Source organism: Stegostoma tigrinum, chromosome 1, assembly GCF_030684315.1.
Source record: "Stegostoma tigrinum isolate sSteTig4 chromosome 1, sSteTig4.hap1, whole genome shotgun sequence".
NCBI classification, from domain to species: domain Eukaryota; kingdom Metazoa; phylum Chordata; class Chondrichthyes; order Orectolobiformes; family Stegostomatidae; genus Stegostoma; species Stegostoma tigrinum.
In genome coordinates, this window is record NC_081354.1 from 50,906,188 (window position 1) to 50,928,337 (window position 22,150).

Here is a 22,150-nt window from a genome sequence, read left to right on the forward strand (position 1 = left end):
TCCACTGAAAATCTGCCCAGCTGAAAACTTCAGCAGCAGTTACTCTAAGACAAAAAAAATCACAATTCTTATGTTCATTAACACTGGTATTGTTAAACTTTGAAGACTGAAGTTGAATCTAGAGTCAGCAATCTGAAAATACTGTGCGTGGATATATTAGAATAAGTTGCATAACTTTTTGCAACAAAAAGCTTTATCTATTAAAATAAGCCATTACCTTCCTTCGTTCACAAGCTCAATGAATGCAAGACCAGCATTTTTCTGAATGGAGTTCTGCCATTCCTGTAATAAAAATTGGGGGAAAAATTCAGAGTTTTTCACAAAAATGCACAAAATAACTGCACAAAAATAAACCTGATTGTAACATGATCCACAAGGTCCATGGCCTTCAAACCACTGCAGTCAACTGACTGAAATTTGTATAAATCTTTATAATTAGCAACAATAAAAATTGCCAATCTAAAAAAGACTATCACAATATAATTTAGCATTATCCGTGTCTCACAATTACCAAGGAACAGTCTAATCCAAAAAGAATTTCCAAATAAGTCTCAGATGAATCAAATCTTAAGTGAATTTTAATAGCTTTTGAAGAAGCTTAATGGTCAATGTCTTTCATGACCAACTTAATATTTCAACACTATGTACACACATTACAAGAACAAAAACAATTGATGTGCTACATATAAAGGGTTGAGGTAGCCATCTCCCTGTAGTACCGGAAAAAAAACAAAGTAAGAGCCTTAGACTTGACCACTAATGCTTCTAAAGTGCCGGAAATAATATTTTAGCACTTCCAAGAGATAGGTTAAAAGATACAATTAACTGAGTCAATAAATTCATAGCGAAATCAAAATTGTAAATTGATATTATTCAGAAATGTTTTAAAGCACATTTGCACTTCATCTAGGTGTTACAACAACAATCAAAAAAATGGAACTGTACACACAAGGTTAAATTGAATCCTCAATGTAAAAAGACAGGAAATGTAATGCTTTTTTCTTTTTGTGTGGTGTTCATATTTAATAAACAAGCTATTTCTCCATTCTTTTTAGTTATGGACACAACATTGGCAGCAGGTTAGCATTCTTGCTTGAATTAGAAGACTAAAGGTTTACTCCCAATTCAAAGACTTTAGGAAACAAAACACTGATGCAACATTGATGTTACCTTTGTATTTGTAAGTGTGTTAATACACAGCAACCAAATGATGAAGCATATCATGCAATATCTAAAATAACCATATTAGGAACACAGCAACAGGAGTAGGCCCTATGATGTTCTTCCGCCATTTAAATAGATCATGTCTTATTTGTATCGTAACTCTATTTATCCACCTTGATGCAAAGCTTCTTAACACACATGACATACAAAAGACTTTTTGACATTTGTCACCTTAGGCAGCCGTGTCTTTAGTGGTGGTGGTAGGTGCAAAATTAGAATGGTAAGAGTCATACAGCACGGAAACAGGCTTTACGGTTCAACTCTAAATTAAATTGAATCCTTGATGTAAAAAGGTAGAGAAGTATCACATTTCCCCTTTGAGTGCCACTCATTTTTAGTTAAACAACCTATTTGTTCCACATTTTGTCTAAGGTTTGCAAAAGTATGTCCTGACCTCTGAGTAAACCAATAGGAGACAGAGGGCTAATCGATCTCTAAAAGTTCTCAAATCAACCAGGAAAGTTCAGTCAGAGGCAAACAGAGTAAAGCCCCACAAACAGAACGTAAGGAAATGGTGACAAGCTGCCTCTCGAATCACAGGCTGTTTTCCTTTCACACTGGCTGCTAATGAGCTTACTGAGGAGCCTACCAGCAATAAGCACAGGTGAAAAAAGACGTGTTTGTAGGAGCAGCTTGCAGGTTAATGAAGTGCTGGCAGTGAGGGAGTCGCTGGAGAACAGGGAAAGGGAAATGTTGTGCTAAGGTACAGATGCAGAAGTTAGGGATGACCAAGATATGGGAATTGGGAGTGCAGTAGTCTGGAGGCAATGAGCAGCGTGGGGGACACACAAACATCAAAAGGTGGCACCAAGGGGGTCCTTCAAACAAAAATACATAGAGGACAAATACTAATCAATGTTAGACTCAGAGTAATGCAGTCACTCTTGGATACAATCAATCTTCACACAACAAATGGAGGAGCTTTCTCTAAGGCATGTATTAATGAGAAAGGACTTCATCCATGATTTACAAAATGTCAAGAATTCTGCAACCCATTCCTGGAAGTCAAAAAAGTGCACGGCTTCCACAAATTCCTAAATTTGAACTAACTCAAAGCAGAATGGATAAAATTAACCCATTCCTAACAAATTCTGAAGCATGATACCAAACTTTATAAGGGTCTCAATATTCTTGCACAACCTGACCAGGTTAAAATATACAAACAACATTTCTCCAGATCATGAAAGCCTATCAAATTAGTGCAATATACTCTTCTGTATCTACCAACACAGGAGTTACTATACAGCAATTCAGAAAGTTTATGCATACTTTTCATAAGAAATGCAATAAAAGGAGAAATGCAACCACTTTGCTCTGAACTGGTACACTTCAGAATGCTGTTCTAAGTTTTGTAATACTAATGTAGTTTTTCAATTATCTGCTAGATCCAGAATACCTGCATTGGCAAGATCTTGCAATCTCTCCAGACTTTCTCCGCACAACTTCTAATTTCTCGTCCCTACCACCATCCTTCAAATCAGGCTGCCTCCCAGACAGGGAACCAATGATTTCACAACCACCAGTTTCTCGGTTTTCCATGCCTTGGCAGGGGAGTTCCAATGTACAGATTTTCTGTACCTCACCAGTCCCCTCAGCACATCCACCCACCGCAGTGATCACCTCATTGATCAGGTAAGGTAAAATCCAGTCTTATGAATCAGATACGCCTCATTTTTCTTTTAGAATATTAATTATGGTGACTGAAGTTAAGTATAAAAGGAGAGGGCATTGATGAGATGATCATTTGAGCACACATTAGTTGTCTTAGGAACAGTGATAGTGCCCCTACTTCTGGGTCAAAAGGTCTGAGTTCAAGTCCCACCTGCCGCAAAGGTGTGTCACAACATGTCCAAACAGGATGATTCAAGTAACTGTAAAAACAGGGAGGAGGAATAGGGTCCACAAAGAAGTGAGAATGTTGGCTAGTACTACAGAAGCAGATTAAGAGGGACCATGAGAAACACAAAGACAGATTTAGAACAAAGGCCCAACACATGGTGAATAAGGTATGATTCACAAATAGCTGCGCAGCAACATGGTGTGAATATTGAAACATTGGTTAAAAACTGGACACATAGTATTGCGGACGTAAAGTGTTTTGAAATACAGGGAAGGAGAAAGGAGATAGGTGCGGTACTGGTTAGGAACGTCATTAAGGTGTTGGAGAAAGAAAAATTTGGTGACAGTTGAGAAGCAAAACATTACTGATGGTACTACTGTCGTATTGTATAAACTTCCAAGTAGTAGAAATGGTGAAAGAGCCTGCCTGCAGGGAAATCACAGGCATACAAGTACAATGGACTGCTCTTAGGTTTTGGAGCTTGGGTTGTGGATTTTGTGGTTGGTTGGCTCACTAAGTTGGTTGGCTGTTCAAACAATGAACCAGCTCGGTGAGACAAACAACCACAAAAATAGAGTGCTAATAAGACTGTAAGATGTAGAAACAGAAGCAGGCCATTCAGTCCAACAAATTCATCTCTACCATTAACAAGATCTGATAATCCTTGACTCCACTTCCTGCCACTTCCCCAGAACCCTTGATTCCCTTTCTGATAAAAAGTCTATCTCGGCCTTCGATTTACTTAACTACCTAGCCTCTATAGCCCTCTGTGGTGAAGAATTTTACACACTGACCACCCTCAGAAAATCCTTCTCATTTCTGTCTTAAGGGTGACTTTTTAATTTGAGATTATGCCCTCTGGTCAAAAACTATCCAACAAGGAGAAGGCAACTTTTCTGAATCTTTCATATCAAATCATCTAAAAATCTCACACACATCAATAAGGTTGCCTCTCATTCTTCTGAAGTTCAATGAATACTGGCCTAAACTACTCAACCTCTCCTTCCAAGAAAATTTCTCTATGCCCAGAAGCAAGGTAACGATCCCTCTCTGGACTGTCTCCAACATCAGCATACCTTTCATTGGATAAGGGGGACCAAAACATTCACAGTCTTACAGCTGTGGTCTGACTAGCACATTGTATAGTTTTAGCAAGTCTTTCCTATTTTAATACTCCATTTTCTTTCAAATAAAAGCCAACATTCTAGTTGCCTTTCCTATTAACTGCTGAATTTGTATGCTAGCTTTTTGTGATTTAAATATGAGGATGCCCAAATCCCCAGGTGTTTTGGCTTTCCATCTGCCAAATTTTTGCCCACTCTTAACTTTCTTTATCATTTCAAAGATTCTGTGCGTCATCCTCACCACTTGCCTTCCCATCTACTTTTGTGTCACCTGCAAACAAGGCTACGAGACATTTGCTTTCCTTATCCTAGTCATTAATATACATTGCTAGAAAGCAAAGAAAGCAATGAAAATGGATCAGCCCCCAGACTGATCTCTTGGCACGACACTAGTTACGGGCTGTCATTTGGAAAATTACCGCTTTTTCCAACTGTCTGTCTTCTATTAATAAATCAATTTCTAGCCATGCTAATAAGCTACTGACAATACCTGGGCTCTTATCTTGTAAAGTAAGCTAACATGTAGTACCCTATCAAATGTCTTCTAGAAATCCAAATGTATAACATCCACTACTTCCCCATTGTCAATCCTGCCTATTATGTACTCAAAGAATTTTATTAATTTTGTCAAACATGATTACCCCTTCATGAAGCCATGCTGACTATATTTTATCATATTTTGTATTTCTGAATGCTTTCTCTTTATAATAGATGCTAAGATTTTCCTAATGTAAGAAGTTAAGGTAACTGGCCTATAGTTATCTGATCTTATGCTCCCTTCGTTTTTAGCCCCATTAACTTCTTTCGCAATTTTTCTGTAATGATAGTTACGGGAATGTGCAAACTCCACACATCAGTCACCTGAAGGTGGAATCGAACCCGGATCCCTGGCGCTGTGAGGCAGCAGTGCTAACCACTGAGCCACAATGCCATATTTAATATTTTTATTTCACTTTTGATGCTATCCTTAACTACTCTGGTTAATATGTTTGGTCTGCCCCCTTCCTAAACTACATTTCCCTCACTGGGATATATCATTGCTATGAGTCATGAACAATTGGTTAAATGTCTACCATTGTTCGTCAACTGTCTTTGCTGTCAAGCCCCTTTCCTATTCCACTTCAGCTAGTCCTGCCTTCATTCCTTTATATAGTTGGGGACCTAATTCTCAAACTATTGATTGGGATACTATAAAGGAATAGAGATTGAAGAAATTTCTACAATGCATTCAGAAGAACTTTCTTGATTAGTAAATTCTTAAGCTAACCAGGAAGAAGGCAGTGCTGGATCAGATACTAGTGAATGAGATAAGCGAAATATCTGTGAAAGAACACGTGGTTAGGGCTGATCATGCTATTATAAGGTTTTGACAGTAATGTAGACAAGTAAAGGACTTCCAAAATGGAGGAGTGCCAATTTCAATGAGCTGAGACAGGATTTAGCCAAGGTAAAATTAAACAAAAACTACCAGGAATAGCCTTTCCAGACAGGCAAGATACATTTCAAAGAGAGGGTAAATCAGGAGAAAACAGAACACAAGTTCAGTCTCTTGGGATGATGAGTGAAACAGAAAATATGATGAAACAAAGGTGGTGATATATGATTCATGTCAGATGAATTCCTCCAGGAAGAATCAAATCAAATACAATATGCTAAGAGATTAAGTGAAAGAGGAAAATAAGTTATACAAAGAAAGAATGAGAACACAATAGTGGTTGCTACAGAAGGCAACATAAAAATCATCTACCAGTATGCAAATAGAAAGCATATGATTGAGGCCTGGTGAGTGTGATTGGGGAAAACAATGATAATACACGTTCAGAGGTATACAGCAAGGCTAGAATACAGGTACTTAGTGAATACATAACATCAGTTTTTACAAGGACAAGAAAGCAATATTTCCATTTCCTATCAATCCAAAAAAGCTACTGAAATCTGCTTTGAATGTACTCAACACTTGAGCATTCACCGTTTTTTTGGAGAGAAGAATTGTAAAGAATCAGAACTGCATTGAGCGAAGAAATCTCTGATCCTCAATCCTAAACGGCTGACTCTTAAATGGTCTAGATTCCGCAGCCAGGGGAATCTATTCCACAGCATCTACCTTATCATACATATTCAGAATTTTACGTGCTTCAAAGTGATCTCCTCCCATTCTTTTACATTCAAGGGATTGTAAGCATTGTCATGTTATTCTCTCTTCATGCACCAATCCTCTCATCCCAAGAACAAATCTAATAAACTTTAATTCCATTCCCTCTATAGCAAGTATATTGTTCCATAGGGGAGTGGGGTTACAGGACAGGAGAAGTGTAGTCTCAAGACCAAGAGAGGGAGAGAGAGAAAGAGATGTAGTCTTGACCAGCAGAGAGGGTGTGAGGTGGGTGTGTTTGTAGGATGGTAGAGGTGGGCACAAGTGTAGTCCTGAACCTGCTGGAGAGTTAAAAGGAGATGTAATCCAAGACTAAGGGAGTCTTGAGTCCAAAGTAGGACAGATAGACTGTCCCAAGACCGATGTGCAAGGAAAACAGATATCATTCCAACATTTGCAAGGGGACACAGGGTGCAGATCAGAGTATTGGGCTGCAGAAATTTTCTATAATTCACTGTTTACGTTTACATTATTCTGATCTTGTCCCTTCAGATGTAAACCTTTCTGGGATGTACAATTCTCTTGGACAGAACAGCAAACTACGCGTTGGACAGGATGATTCCTTTGACTATCAATGATCCTGCCAGTAGCCTGTTGAGCTCCTTATCACAATGGATTCCGAGCTGCAGGCTATGTGGGTGATATATTGGCCAAATCCAGGATCTCAGCTGTCAAGCACTTGATTAGAGTAACCAAGTTAATGGGGGCAGTGAGTGAGTTTCTGGGTTGTGACCAGGCAACAGTAAAGGAGGGCTGATATAGTTTCAAAGTCTAGAGAGGAACATGCAGCTTATAATGTTCCTTTATATCGGTTGCCCTTGTAACTTCAGGTGGCAGAGGATTTGGAATATGCTGTGAAGAAGCCTTGTAAATGGTTGGCTTTCATATTTCAATATGTATTTTAAAACTAAATGTTGAAATTTTCTGGTAGGGCCAGTTCTGTTTTATTCCAGATCTAGCTGCACAGATTATTTGTAAGGTCTATAGTAACAGCTTTGCTGACAATCATGTGCTATGACCCATCAAACACATTTGAACACACCTTTGGTATCTGTTTCATAATTAAGCTTACCATCTTTACAGAGCTACTTGGCCCTACCCAATTTGCTGTATGTCTACAACCTCAACATCAGCTTTCCTCTCATGTATTTATGCTTTAAATCTGCAGATTACTCTTAATGGGGGCAGATCACCGAGACAGAAGTATCACAAGAACTTAACAATAAACTAGTCAGAGATTAGGAAGATGAGCCCATAAAAAAGGTTTACACTTGACCCTCCTTGCTTCATTAATATTCTTATTAGCTTGCCATCCTTCGACCAGGGCTTTCTGCTTTCCTTTTGATCAGCACAGCAACCTTCATTCTAACTGCTGGCCTATAATTTTTTTGCTGCTGGAAACATTATATCCTTTCTGTGCAATCCATCTCATTGTCAGCTGAACACAGAAATTTATGAGAAGATGGTAATTTGGCCCATTGAGCCTCTTCCGCCGTGCAACAAGAACATGGCCAATAAGACTGTGCTTCAAATCTTCACTTACGTTTACCACTGTAACCTCTAACTCGCTTGTTAATCAAAAATATATTCATCTCACCTTTAAAATATTCAATGATCCTGCGTAGATTGCTCTGTGGAGAAGAGTTCCAAAAATTCAACTTCCAAAGAAAAATAAATTAATTTCCATCTTAAATTAGACACTTCTTATTTTTGAACAGTACTATTGTTTTAGCCTCACCCACAATGGGAAGCATCCTTTCAGTATTCACTGTCAACTCACCTAAGGATCTATTTCAGTTAGACCATCTCTTGTTTATCCGAACTCCAACAGATATATCCCCAGCCTGTCCAACCTTTCCAAATAAAACAATAAACCCGTAACTCATGTACCAGCTGAGCGAATTCTCTTGGAACAGCTTCTCACCAATTTAAATGCTTGCTTAAGTAAGGAGGCCAAGATTGTAGTCCTCCAGATGTGGTCTCACCAGCATAGTGTAGAACAGTAGCAAAAATCTTATTTTCCACATTCACTGTCATTTGCCTGTGGTTAACACAGTTGAGCGCGTGCAGTGTGAGCTTGTCCCGCATTCTGCATTTCAGACTGCTTGTAAAATCTGGCCTCCCATACTCAGCTGCATTTTGCTATCTGAATGAACTGTTCATGAGCTCAGTAAGGGCTTTAAGTAGGCAACTAATAAGGGACCAATTTTATCCTGCGTCTTATCGGTCTGAAGAAAAATCAACTCAAAGAACTCAATCAATTCAAGAAAAATCAATTTGTCCACGTGCAGCAATTCAAAATCCAGTTGCAAAATAATAAGGCCGTGTGCACATACACGGGTCTTCATTTGCGGCTGCCAGAAATATATTTGAGCAGCGGCTGAACCCAAGGCACTACATGGGTAGCGTCTCACACCCGCCCTCCTCCTCTAACCAAAAACAAAAGGACTCTGTGGTGGTTGGTAAGGTAAGGTAAGGCTTTTCTATTTCTTCTGTATCGTGTCATTGGTTAAAAATTTATTTCTTTTTAATCTATCAATTGATTACTTGAAAAAGGCCATAGCAGAGAAGTATTAGAAAGTACTTAACTCATAAACTTATATAAACTAATAAAGTATTAATTAAGTAGAGATGGCCGGGCAGGTGATGTGCTGTAGCTGTATGATGTGGGAGCTGGCTGATCCCATTGTGAATGGCAGTGACCACATCTGCAGCAAGTGTCGGTTGCTGGAAAATCTCCGGATCAGAGTTGATGATCTGGAATCTGAGTTTCAAACAGTGCGGCACATCCAGGAGGGGGAGAGTTACCTGGACATCTTGTTTCAGGAGACAGTCACATCTGGTAGATTAAGTAATTCAAATTCAGTTAGTCATCAGGGTCAACAGGGTGTGACTGCAAGTGAGGCAGGTAGCGGGATCCTGAATTCAGGAGCAGAGGAGCCTCAGTTTTTGACCTTATCCAACAGGTACAAGATACTTGCTCCATGTGTGGATGAGGAAAAGGGCTGCGGGGAGGATGAGCCAGCTCACCATGACACACGGTGAAGGCGGCCATTCAAGAAGGAGGAGCAAGAAGATAAGTTGTAATTAAAGGAGAGTCTATAGTTAGGGGGATAGATAGTATCCTTTGCAAGCTGGATCAGGAGTCCCGCATGGTGTGTTGCCTGCCCTGTGCCAGGGTGCAGGACATCACTGACCAGCTTGAAACGATATTGGAGCGGGAGGGGAAGGATCCAGTTGTTGTGGTCCACATTGGGACTAACAACAGAGGCAAGGCTAGGATGGAAGACCTGTTTGGCGATTATCAAGCACTAGGAACGAAATTAAGGAACAGGTCCTTGAGGGTCATAATCTCCGGATTACTGCCCGAGTCACGTGCAAATTGGCTTAGGGCTAAGAAAATTAGGGAAGTAAATACGTGGCTAAGGGAGTGGTGTGAGAAAGAGGGGTTCCATTTCATGGGGCATTGGCATCAGTTTTGGAACCGAGGGGATCTGTACCAATCTGTCTCCACCTGAACTGAGTGTTCTAGCGAAAAGGACAAATAGGGTGGTTACTAGGACTTGAAACTAGTGAGTTGGGGGGGGGGGGGGGGGGGGGAAGGAAAGGGAAAATGACAGGGAGTATGATGGTAAATAAAAAGGTAAGCAGCAAGTTAGCACGTGTGCAGGAGGGTTTAAGTTCAAGGCAGACTATGAAAGAAGCAAAAAGGAAAGATAACTCAGGAGATACTACTAGAGATGTTGGAAATCATGAGGGTAAGAAAGCTAGCATAAAGGCACTTTACCTGAATGTTCGTAGCATTTGTAACAAGATTGATGAGTTAACAGCACAAATCATTGCGAATGAATATGATTTGGTAGCCATTACGGAGAACTGGTTTCAGGATGGTCACGACTAGGAGTTAATTATCCAGGGGTACCAGACTCAGAAGGACAGGCAGGAAGTTAATGGAGGTGGTGTAGCTCTGATATTCAAGGACGACAGCAGGGCGGTGCTGAGAGATGATATAGGTTCTGTGGAGAATGAGGTTGAATCCATTTGGGTGGAAATGAGAAATTCTAAGAGAAAGAAGTCACTGATAGGTGTAGTCTATAGGCCACCAAATAATAACATCACACTGTGGCAGGCAATAAACAAAGAAATAACTAACGCCTGTAAAAATGGTACAGCAATTATCATGGGGGATTTTAATCTACTTGTAGATTGGTCGAACCAGCTCAGTCAGGGTAGCCTTGAGGAGCAGTTTGTTGTATCCGTGATAGTTTTCTTGAACAGTATGTCATGGAACCGACGAGGGAGCAAGCTATCCTAGATCTGGTACTGTGTAATGAGACAGGAATAAAATAATGACCTATAGTTAGGGATCCTCTTGGAAGGAGTGATCACAGTATGGTTGAATTTAGAATACAGATGGAGAGTATGAAGATAAAATCCAATATCAGGGCCCTGCGCTTGAACAAGGGGGACAACAGTAGAATGAGGGAAGACTTGGCTAAAGTAGACTGGAAACAAAAATTTTATGGTGGGACAGTTGACAAGCAGTGGAGGACTTTCAAAGCAATTTTTCTAAGTGCTCAGCAGAAGTAAAAAGGTGAAAAGGAAGGACTGTAAGGAAAGGGGTAATCTGCCAGGGGTGTCTAAGGAAATAAGGGAGGTTATCAAATTGAAAGAGAAGGTGTACAAAGTGGCCAAAAACAGCATGAAATTAGAATATTGGGGAAAACTTTACAGGTTAACAGAAAGCCATAAACAGATCTATAAAGAAAAGTAAGATAGAACATGAGAAAAAAACTAGCATAGAGGATAAAGTCAGATAGCAGAAGTTTCTATAAATATATAAAATGAAAAAGATCGGCTAAAGTAAATGTTGGCCCTTTAGAGGATGAGAAGGGGAATTTAGTTATGGCATGTGATGAAATGGCCGAGGCACTGAATAGGTCTTTTGTATTGGTCTTCACAGTGGAGGACACTAACAACATGCTAGTAATTGACAAAGAGACCAAGGTAAGTGAGGATCTGGAAACAATCATTGTTACGGAAGAGGTAGTGTTGGGCAAGCTAATGGAGCTAAGGATTGATAAGTCTCCTGGTCCTGATAGAATGCATCCCAGGGAACTAAGAGAGATGGCGGGAGAAGTAGCAGGTGCACTGGTGGTAATTTTCCAAAGTTCACTGGACTCTGGGGCAGTCCCAGCAGATGGAAAACAGCAAATATGACACCACTGCTTAAAAAGGGACATAGGCAAAAAAAAATGGGGAATTATAGACTGGTTAGCTTACCCTGTGTAGTGGGGAAGATGCTTGTGTCTATTATCAAGGACGAAATAGCAAGGCATCTCAATAGAAATTGTCCTGTTGGGCAGATGCAGCATGGGTTCATGAAGGGCAAGTCATGCTTGACAAATCTTTTGGAATTCTATGAAGACATTATGAGCCAGGTGGACAATGGGGACCCAGTGGATGTGGTGTACCTAGATTTTCAAAAGGCCTTCAACAATGTGCCGCACAAGAGGCTGCTGCATAAGATAAGGATGCATGGCTTTAGGAGTAAAGTATTAGCATGGATAGAGGATTGGTTGACTAACAGGAAGCAAAGAATGGGGATAAATGAGTGCTATTCTGGCTGGCAATCTGTGACTAGTGGTGTGCCTCAGGGATCAATGTTGGGACCGCAATTATTTACACTTTATATAAATGATTTGGAGTTGGGGACCACGTGTAGGGTGTGAAAGTTTGCAGATGACACTAAGATGAGTGGCAGAGCAAAGTATGCAGAGGACTGGGAAACTTTGCAGAGGAACATAGATACATTGAATAAGTGGGCAAAGGTCTGGCAGATAGAATACAATGTAAATAAACGTGAAGTCATACATTTTGGTAGGAGTAATAATATAAAGGATTATTACTTGAATGGTAAAAACTTGCAGCTATGTAGAGGGACCTGGGTGTCCTTGTGCATGAATCACAGAAGGCTGGTCTGCAGGTACAAGTAATCAGGAAGGCAAATAGAATTTTATTCTTCATTGCTAAAGGGATTGAGTTTAAAAACAGAGAGGTTATGTTGCAGCTGCACAAGGTGCTGGTGAGGCCATACCTGCAGTCCTGTGTGCAGTTTTGGTCACCTTACTTGAGAAAGGATATACTGGCACTGGAGTGGGTGCAGAGGGGGATCACTAGGTTGATTCCAGAGTTGAGAGGGTTGGCTTATGAGGAGAGACTGAGTATACTGGGATTATATTCATTGGAATTCAGAAGATTGAGGGGGGGAATCTCATAGAAACATATAAAATTATCAAAGGAATAGACAAGATAGAAGCAGAGAAGATGTTTCCACTGACAGATGAAGCTAGGACAAGAGGGCATAGCCTCAAGATTAGAGGGAGCAGATTTAGGACGGAATTGAAAAGGAACTTCTTCACCTAGAGGGTTCTTAATCTATGGAATTCCTTGCCCAGGTGAAGTAGTTGACGTTACTTCAGGAAATGTTTTTAAAGCTAAGGTAGATATTTTTTGAACAATAAAGGAATTAAGGGATAGGGTGAGAGCACAGGTAAGTGGATCTGGGTCCACGAACAGTTCAGCTACAATCTTATTGAATGGCAGAGCAGGCTCGAAGGGCCAGATGGCCTACTCCTGCTCCTGGTTCTTATGTTCTTATGTTTATGTTCTTATATTACATTATGCATTCGTACTTGGCATTACCTGATTGCTTGCAAACTAACATTTTCTACAAAATCCTAGTAGGTATTTAGAAAGTACAGAAGAAATACGCAAGAAATGATAAAAGGAGAGTCATAATACCAGACATCTAACTAATCATCGCACAAACAGCACAGAAGAGGTATTATTTCCAGCCGAAACAGCAATAAACCCTCAAATTAACTAGCTCTCAGTTCATAGAAGAGACTTTATAGAACATAGAACAGTACAGCACAGAACAGGCCCTTCAGCCCACGATGTTAGCCCGACCATTGATCCTCATGTATGCACCCTCAAATTTCTGTGACCATATGCATGTCCAGCAGTCTCTTAAATGTCCCCAATGACCTTGCTTCCACAACTGCTGCTGGCAACGCATTCCATGCTCTCACAACTCTGTGTAAAGAACCCGCCTCTGACATCCCCTCTATACTTTCCTCCAACCAGCTTAAAACTATGACCCCTCGTGTTAGCCTTTTCTGCCCTGGGAAATAGTCTCTGGCTATCAACTCTATCTATGCCTCTCATTATCTTGTATACCTCAATTAGGTCCCCTCTCCTCCTCCTTTTCTCCAATGAAAAGAGTCCGAGCTCAGTCAACCTCTCTTCATAAGATAAGCCCTCCAGTCCAGGCAGCATCCTGGTAAACCTCCTCTGAACCCTCTCCAAAGCATCCACATCTTTCCTATAATAGGGCGACCAGAACTGGATGCAGTATTCCAAGTGCGGTCTAACCAAAGTTTTATACAGCTGCAACAAGATCTCATGACTCTTAAACTCAATCCAGCTGTTAATGAAAGGCAAAACACCATCTGCTTTCTTAACAACCCTGTCCACTTGGGTGGCCATTTTAAGGGATCTATGTATCTGCACACCAAGATCCCTCTGGTCCTCCACACTGCCAAGAATCCTATCCTTAAACCTGTACTCAGCTTTCAAATTCGACCTTCCAAAATGCATCACCTCGCATTTATCCAGGTTGAACTCCACCTGCCACCTCTCAGCCCATTTCTGCATCCTGTCAATGTCCCGCTGCAGCCTACAACAGCCCTCTACACTGTCAATAACACCTCCAACCTTCGTGTCATCTGCAAACTTGCTGACCCATCCTTCAATCCCCTCATCCAAGTCATTAATAAAAATTACAAACAGTAGAGGCCCAAGGACAGAGCCCTGTGGAACACCACTCACCACTGACTTCTAGACAGAATATTTTCCTTCTACTACCACTCGCTGTCTTCTGTTGGCCAGCCAATTCTGTATCCAGACAGCTAAGTTCCCCTGTATCCCATTCCTCCTGACCTTCTGAATGAGCCTACCATAGGGAACATTATCAAATGCCTTGCTGAAGTCCATATACACCACATCCACAGCTCGACCCTCATCAACTTTTCTAGTCACATCCTCAAAGAACTTACGGCCAAAGACTTTATGGCCATTGAATTCCAGGCAAATTTTCAGCTCTAACCTGAAACCACTGTGTCTTTGCAGTTACAAACTTCCTGGACAAGATAACCCAATTCACCTTAAACTTAACAGCTGCTGTAATTCAATACAGTTCCTCATTAGCAGTGGAGCAAATGCTGCATTAGACAATACAAAATTTATTTACTGATGAGTCAAACTAGAAATAGGTATACATTCAATAAAGGATCACTGGTCATGATATAACTCATTTAAATTGCCGTAATTACATTGATATTACAATAGTTTCCTTGTGGCAAAGTATAGTTCAACTGCTTAAAAGTTTTTATATTCCTGTAATTCTTCTGAATTCAAAGGAGTGCCCTTTCTGGGTATATCTTCTATTTTCTCCAAGTACAGCCCTGCTTTATCAAAGAAAGCATTAGCATCAGAAGAACTCAACATTTTAAATAGCACATTCATTTTGGTGAGACTCTTGACCAAATTCAACCTTGATCTAGTAATATACCAGAATCCCAACTTGTATTGGAGCAGCTCTACAGTAGACAGCAACTGCTACAACTTTGGATCTGAGCCAGCTTCATCAAAGCCCTAAGAAAGAATAAACCTGAATTTATGTAATGATTTTCATGATATCAGAATATTTCAGAGCATTTTTACAACCAATTAAGTGTGTTTCATGTGCATTAGTGTAGATAATAACAGCAGCCAATGTAAGCACAATAATAAATTGATATCCTGCTTGACTGATATCAATTGTACTCACTGATACATACTGGCTTCTGGTTGAGCAACACTGACTTTAAACTTCTCAGCCTCATCCACAAATTCCTCCTGCCACCTACAGTCATACAATTCTCCAAGCCTCTGACTTCATACAATTCTGGCATCTTGTACATGCCCAATTTTAATCACTCTATCCCTGACAACAGCATCTTCAACTAGGTGGACCATTGCTTCTCATTCTTCACTTGTTTAATATTTGTACATGTCTTGAGTATTGTCTATGCTGTGAGCTACTAGTCAAGCATGCGAATATTGTTTAGAGAAAGGAAAACTATAAGAAAGCTGAATGTTTGTTGACAACAGACATTTTAAAAGCTTTTGCCATAAATTCTTCCTCACACACAATCTGGGGAGCTACGCTGCACATCAGATGGGAAGTAGTCTTAATTTTACCAGAAGCAGCATCTTTCCAGCAGTAGTCAGCTCGCATATATAAATTTGGTACACCTGAACATATTGAACTAACTTGAAATTTCACAAATTAGGGAATACCTATGAAGGAAGCATGATGGTTTGGCCATGATCTTGAAAATCCAAATAAAAACCATTGTTTGATTCACAAAAATGCACTCTCAGACCCAGCCAACGAATCAAAGCGAAAAGGTTAACGATAAACATATTTTAGCTGCATGTTAACACCGATCACAAGCAGTGTCAGATACTTTTAAGTGTAAGCCAAAACGGTGCCGACAGTCATCAAATCACACCATCACATCCATCAAATGTATCAGATGCTTAAAGATGAATTACTTTACAAAGATGTGCAAGGCAAAGTCGACAACCCAGTCGATTTGTGTATGAATCTGTTCCATAGCGTAAAACACTGCACAGATATGGGAGTTTAACAGTATAAATCTTCATACTTGGCAAGGTTTACATCTAAACCTGTGAGTAAGGGAAGGGTAGATATTGAAGGTTGTATTTTTTTCCCTTTCAGGCTTAATGAAAATTTAAACACTCATTCCTAGTGCTGTACCTACTCAATCTAATTATATAAACTGGTTAGATATGGTTCTTGCAGGCCTTATACTGCAAAATGACAGCGGTGTTAGTGTTGGATTGGGGTGGACAAGATCAGAAGTCAGATGACACCAGGTTATAGTCCAACAGATTTATTTGAAATCACAAGCTTTCTCAGCAATGTCCCTTTGTCAGGTGAAGTGACAGAGAAGCACATAAGCACAGAAATTATAGGCAAAGAGAACAACGTGCAGAGCGATCGAAAGATCATACAAATAGTGTGAGTGGAGTGTCAACAGGCTGAATATTATGTTTCTGCAGGTGATCAAGGGTGGCAGACTATGTGAGTAAAGTGTCAACAGCTGATAACAAGTGAAGGGATGACCCATAATCAGATTATATAAGGCAGACTGATAATTACAAAATTAAAAATAAGGTGGTGCTGGAAACAAAACTGTACAAACTAATTAAGGTAGAGAGATCGTAACAACTTATCAAGGTGATGGTGTCAAAGCAGGGCAGTAAGGAAGATTTTACAGAGACAAACAGTGTGGTGGGATCACATGTAGCATGACGCGAACCCAAGATCACGGTTGAGGCTGTCTTATGGGTACAGAAATAGGCTGTCAGTTTCTGCTTGGTGATTCGGTGTTGTCATGTATCTTGAAGGCGGCCTTGAAGGACACTTACCCAAAGATCGAAGGCAATATGTCACTGACCGCTGAAGTGTTCCCCAACTGCGAGGGAACATTCCTATCTGACGATTATTGAGTGGTGTCCATTCATCTGTTGTCACATGGTCTCACTAATATACCATGCCTTGGAGCATCCTTGCCTGCAACATATGAGATGGACAACGTTGGCCCAATCACGTGAGTATATGTCATGTACGTGGTGGGTAATAATTCCATAAAGTGATGGTAATATCCATGTCAACGATCTGGCATGTCTTGAGGTGGTTGCCGCGGTCGATATTGTTCTTAAGGCTGGGTAGTTTGCTACAAACGATGGTCTGTTTAATGTTTGGCGGTTGTTTCAAGGTGAGAATTGGAGGCATAGGGACGATCTTGTTCATCATCATTGATGACATGTTGAAGGCTGCAAAGAACATGGCACAGTTTTTCTGGTCTGGGCAAGTACTGGATGCGAAGGGTTCTCCATCCATTGTATTCTGGTGAGGATGTTGCTGTTTTTCCACTGTGGCATGTCAGAACTGGCAATTGATGAGTTGAGCCTCATATCCCATTCTTGTGAGAGCATCCTTCAAAATCTTTGGGAGTCCTTTGTGTTCCTCCTCATGTGAGCAGATCAGGTATGCATACAAGGCTTTTCCATCGAAATGGATTCTTTATCATGTTTAGAATGGAAGCTAGAGAAGTGCGGCATCAAGGCACTATCTATGGGCTTGTGATAGAGACTGATTCTGAAGAATTGTCCATGGTAGTTCCTATGGTGGGATGAAACTTGTTGATCTCATTACATAGTTGTTTCAGCGATTCCTCACCATGAGTCTGAAAGAAGAACATGTCGACGTATCTGGTATATAGCACTGGTTGGAGGTCCTGCACAGCAAAAAGAAATCATGCTTGTATTTGTGCATGGAAATGTTAGCATATTGGGGAGCAAATCTGATCCCCCATGGCTGTTCTGTGTCTGGACAAAGAACTGGTCGTCAAAAGTGAAGACTCTGTGGTCGAGGATGAAGCTGATGAGTTGTAGGATGCCGATTGGATATTGGCAGAAGCTGTTGCAGCAATGCCATTGTTGTAGGGACTGCTGGTATTAGGGTGCTGACATGTCCATTGTGACCAGGAATATTCCTGGTTCAAGTGATCCATGCATGCGGAGTTTCTGCAAGAAGCCTGTAGTATCAGGGTCCGTGATGTCTCGGATCGTGTCTTTGGGGTTCTGAGGGGGGTGACCAGCCCCAAGTTGTGGTCCACATAGGCACCAACGACATAGGTAGAAAGAGGGATAGGGATGTCAGGCAGGATTTCAGGGAGCTAAGGTGGAAGCTGAGAGCTAGAACAAACAGAGTGGTTATCTCCGGTTTGTTACCCGTGCCATGTGATAGCGAGGCAAAGAACAGGGAGAGATTTCAGCTGAACACGTGGCTGCAGGGACGGTGCAGGAGGGAGGGCTTCAGGTACATGGACAATTGGGACTCATTCTGGGGAAGGTGGGACCTCTACAAACAGGATGGTCTCCACTTGAACCAGAGGGGCACTAATATCCTGGGTGGGAAATTTGCTAGTGCTATTCGGGTGGATTTAAACTGAAGGGAAACTGAAGTATAGTTCTAGTACACAGGAGGATGAGCGTAGGGAGGACATGGACAGGACCTCACTGTCACAAGAGTGTGCTGGCAGACAGCAAGCTGGATTGAAGTGTGTCTACTTTAACGCCAGGAGTATCCGGAATAAGGTAGGTGGGCTTGCAGCATGGATAGGTACCTGGGACTTCGATGTTGTGGCCATTTCAGAGACATGGATAGAGCAGGGTCAGGAATGGATGTTGCAGGTTCCAGGGTTTAGATCTTTCATTAAGGTCAGGGAAGGTGGTAAAAGAGGGAGGGGGGGGGGGGTGGCTTTGTTAGTAAAGGACAGTATAACGGTGGCAGAAAGAACTTTTCATGAGGACTCGTCTACTGAGGTGGTATGGGCTGAGGTCAGAAACAGGAGAGGAGAGGTAACACTGCTGGGAGCTTTTTATAGGCCTCTGCAAAGTTCCAGCGATGTGGAGGAGAGGATCGGCAAAACTATTCTGGGCAGGAGTGGAAGGAACAGGGTGGTTATAATGGCAGACTTTAACTTCCCTAACATTGACTGGAAATGCTATAACTCTAGTACATCAGATGGATCAGTTTTTGTCCAATGTGTGCAGAAGGGTTTCCTGACTCAGTATGTCAAAGGGCTGACAAGAGGGGAGGCCACACTGGATCTGGTACTTGGTAATGAACCAGGCCAGGTGTTTGATTTAGTGGTAGGTGAGCACTTTGGACAGAGTGACCATAATTCGGTTGTGTTTACTTTAGCAATGGAAAGGGATAGGAACATGCCACAGGGCAAGAGTTATAGATGGGAGAAGGGCAATTATAATGCGATTAGGCAAGACTTGGGAGGCATAGAATGGGTTAGCAAAATGCAGGGGATAGGGACAATCGAAATGTGGAGCTGGTTTAAGGAACAGATATTGCGTGTCCATGATTGGTATGTCCCTGTCAGGCAGGGAGGAAGCGATAAGCTACGGGAACCGCGGTTTACTAAAGAAATTGTATCTCTTGTTAAGCCGAAGAGGGAGGCTTATGTGGCAATGAGACGAGATGGTTCAGATGAGGCAATGGAGAGTTACAGATTAGCTAGGAAGGATTTATAGAGAGAGTTAAGAAGAGCAAGGAGGGGACATGAGCAGACTTTAGCAGGTAGAATAAAGGAGAACCCTAAAGCTTTCTAAAGGTAAGTGAGGAATACGAGAATGACTAGGGTAGGAATAGGGCCAGTCAAAGACAGAAGTGGGAAATTGTGTGTGGACCCTGTGGAGATTAGAGAGGTGCTAAATGATTATTTCTCATCTGTTTTCACTGAGGAACAGGAGAATATTGTAGAGGAGATGACTGAGTTACGGGCTACTAGAATTGAAAGGATTAAGGTTAGTAAGGAGGAGGTGTTATCAATTCTAGAGGGTGTGAAGGTAGATAAATCCACTGGGCCAAATGGGATTTTTCCCAGGATTGTCTGGGAAGCTAGGGAGGTGGTGGTGGAGCCTTTGGCCTTGATCTTTGAGTCCTCATTGTCTACAGGCTTAGTACCAGAGGGCTGGAGGATTGCAAATATTGTGCCCTTCTTCAAGGAGGGCGGTAGGGATGACCCAGGTAATTATAGATCTGTGAGCCTTATGTCTGTTGTAGGAAAAGTTTTGGAAAGGATTATAAGAGATAGGATTTATAATCATCTAGCAAGCAACAATTTGATTGGAGATAGTCAGCATGGATTCGTCATGGGCGGGTTGTGCCTCACAAACCTCTGAGTTTTTTTGAGAAGGTGACCAAGCATGTGGCTGAGGGAAGGGCAGTTGACGTGGTGTACATGGACTTCAGTAAAGCCTTTGATAAGGTTCCACATGGTGGGCTATTGGAGAAAATACAGAAGCTCGGGATTGAGGGAGATTTCGCAGTTTGGATTAGAAACTGGCTTTCTGTAAGAAGGCAATGAGTGGGGGTTGATGGAAAATATTCAGCCCGGAGTCAGGTCACTAGTGGTGTGCCTCAAGGATCTGTTTTGGGACCACTGCTGTTTGTCATTTTTATAAATGGCTTGGACGTAGGCATAGGTGGATGGGTTGGTAAGTTTGCAGATGACACTAAAGTCGGTGGAGTGGATGACAGTGTGGAAGAATGTTACAGATTGCAGGGAGACTTGGATAAACTGCAGAATTGGGCTGAAAGGTGGAAAATGGAGTTTATTATGGATAAATGTGAAGTAATTCACTTTGGGAAGAATAATAGGAAGGCAGAATACCGGGTCAATGGAAAGATTCTTAGTAGTGTGGAAGTCCAGAGGGATCTTGGTGTCCATGTACACAGATCCCTGAAAGTTGCCACCCAGGTTCATATGCTGTTAAGAAGGCTTACGGTTTGTTAGGTTTTACTGGTAGAGGGTTTGAGTTCCTGAGCTGTGATGTCATGCTGCAACTGTACAAAACGTTACTGCGGCCTCATTCGGAATATTGCGTGCAGTTCTGGTCACCCCATTACAGGAAGGATGTGGAAGCATTGGAAAAGGTGCAGAGGAGATTTACCAGGATATTGCCTGGTCTGGAGCGCAGGCCCTACAAAGAAAGGCTGAGGGACGTGGGTCTGTTCTCATTGGAAAGAAGGAGGCTAAGAGGGGATTTAATAGAAACATACAAGATGATCAGAGGATTGGATAGGGTGGACAGTGAGAGTCTTTTTCCAAGGATGATGGCTTTAGCTTATCCAAGGGGGCATAGCTACAAATTGAGGGGTGATAGATTTAAGACAGATGTCATAGGCAGGTTCTTCACTCAGAGTGGTAAAGGTATGGAACACCCTGCCTGCCAATGTAGTTAACTCAGCCAAATTCGGGGCATTTAAACAGTCCATTGACGGATAAGCATATGGATAATGATGGGATGGTGACAGGGGAGGGGCTTAGATTAGTTCACAGGTCAGCTCAACATCGAGGGCCGAAGGGCCTGTTCTGCGCTGTACCGTTCTATGTTCTATGTTTTATGTTCTATGTTCTATCGCGACAGAAGCTGGGGGTTCCTTGTACAATGGATCTCAAGACACATTGAACATATCTAGCAAGGTTCTCACACAGGGTCCCCTTGCCAGAAATAATTGGCGGTCCAGGTGTATCTTCGGAAGGCAGTTGAAGCCTCCTATGCAGAAGTAAGTGCAATGTGAATGTATAGGATATTCTGAAGGTCTGGATCAAAGGGCTCTGTCTATTCAACTGATGGGTATGTTATTTGGTCAGATCAGGAGGTAGTTACGTCTAATGTTCCTGGTTGCTCATATGCTGGTACGCCTCTTTGCATTAGTCCATTCTGTTCTGTATGATGACAGGTCCACCTTTGTTAGCTGGTTTGATGGTGTTGCTGTGTTTGGTCTTGACAGCCTGAATGGCGTTGCGTTGTGCTTGGGTGACATCCTGTGTTAACTTGTAAGCGTGGCTGATGAATCTTACATTAACTCATCTCCAGACTGCTTGAGCATACATGGTGAGCTGATGGTAGCGGCCTCCCGGAGAGGTCCAATTTGGCTCTTTCTTCCTTGGATACTGCACAGCAGATCTGTCAACTGTTCTGGTTCAATGCTTGTCTCATTGGGCTCACTGCAGACATCTTGGGGTTTGAGGGAGAATTCCCAGAGCATTAGACTGCAGACAAGGATGCCCCAAGGCATGACATATT

The 22,150-nt window shown here is 41.7% G+C and overlaps 1 protein-coding gene across 2 annotated transcripts in view; it reads right to left on the bottom strand.

Moving 5' to 3' along the window:
* The window catches only part of lrba (LPS-responsive vesicle trafficking, beach and anchor containing), an 856,602-nt gene that overhangs the window by 551,377 nt on the left and 283,075 nt on the right, over positions 1-22,150 (bottom strand). For both annotated transcript variants that reach the window (XM_048526975.2, XM_048526966.2), the window contains exon 34: positions 218-282. In XM_048526975.2, coding sequence (XP_048382932.1) covers positions 218-282 — 65 coding nt within the window. The remainder of the gene's footprint in view (positions 1-217; positions 283-22,150) is intronic.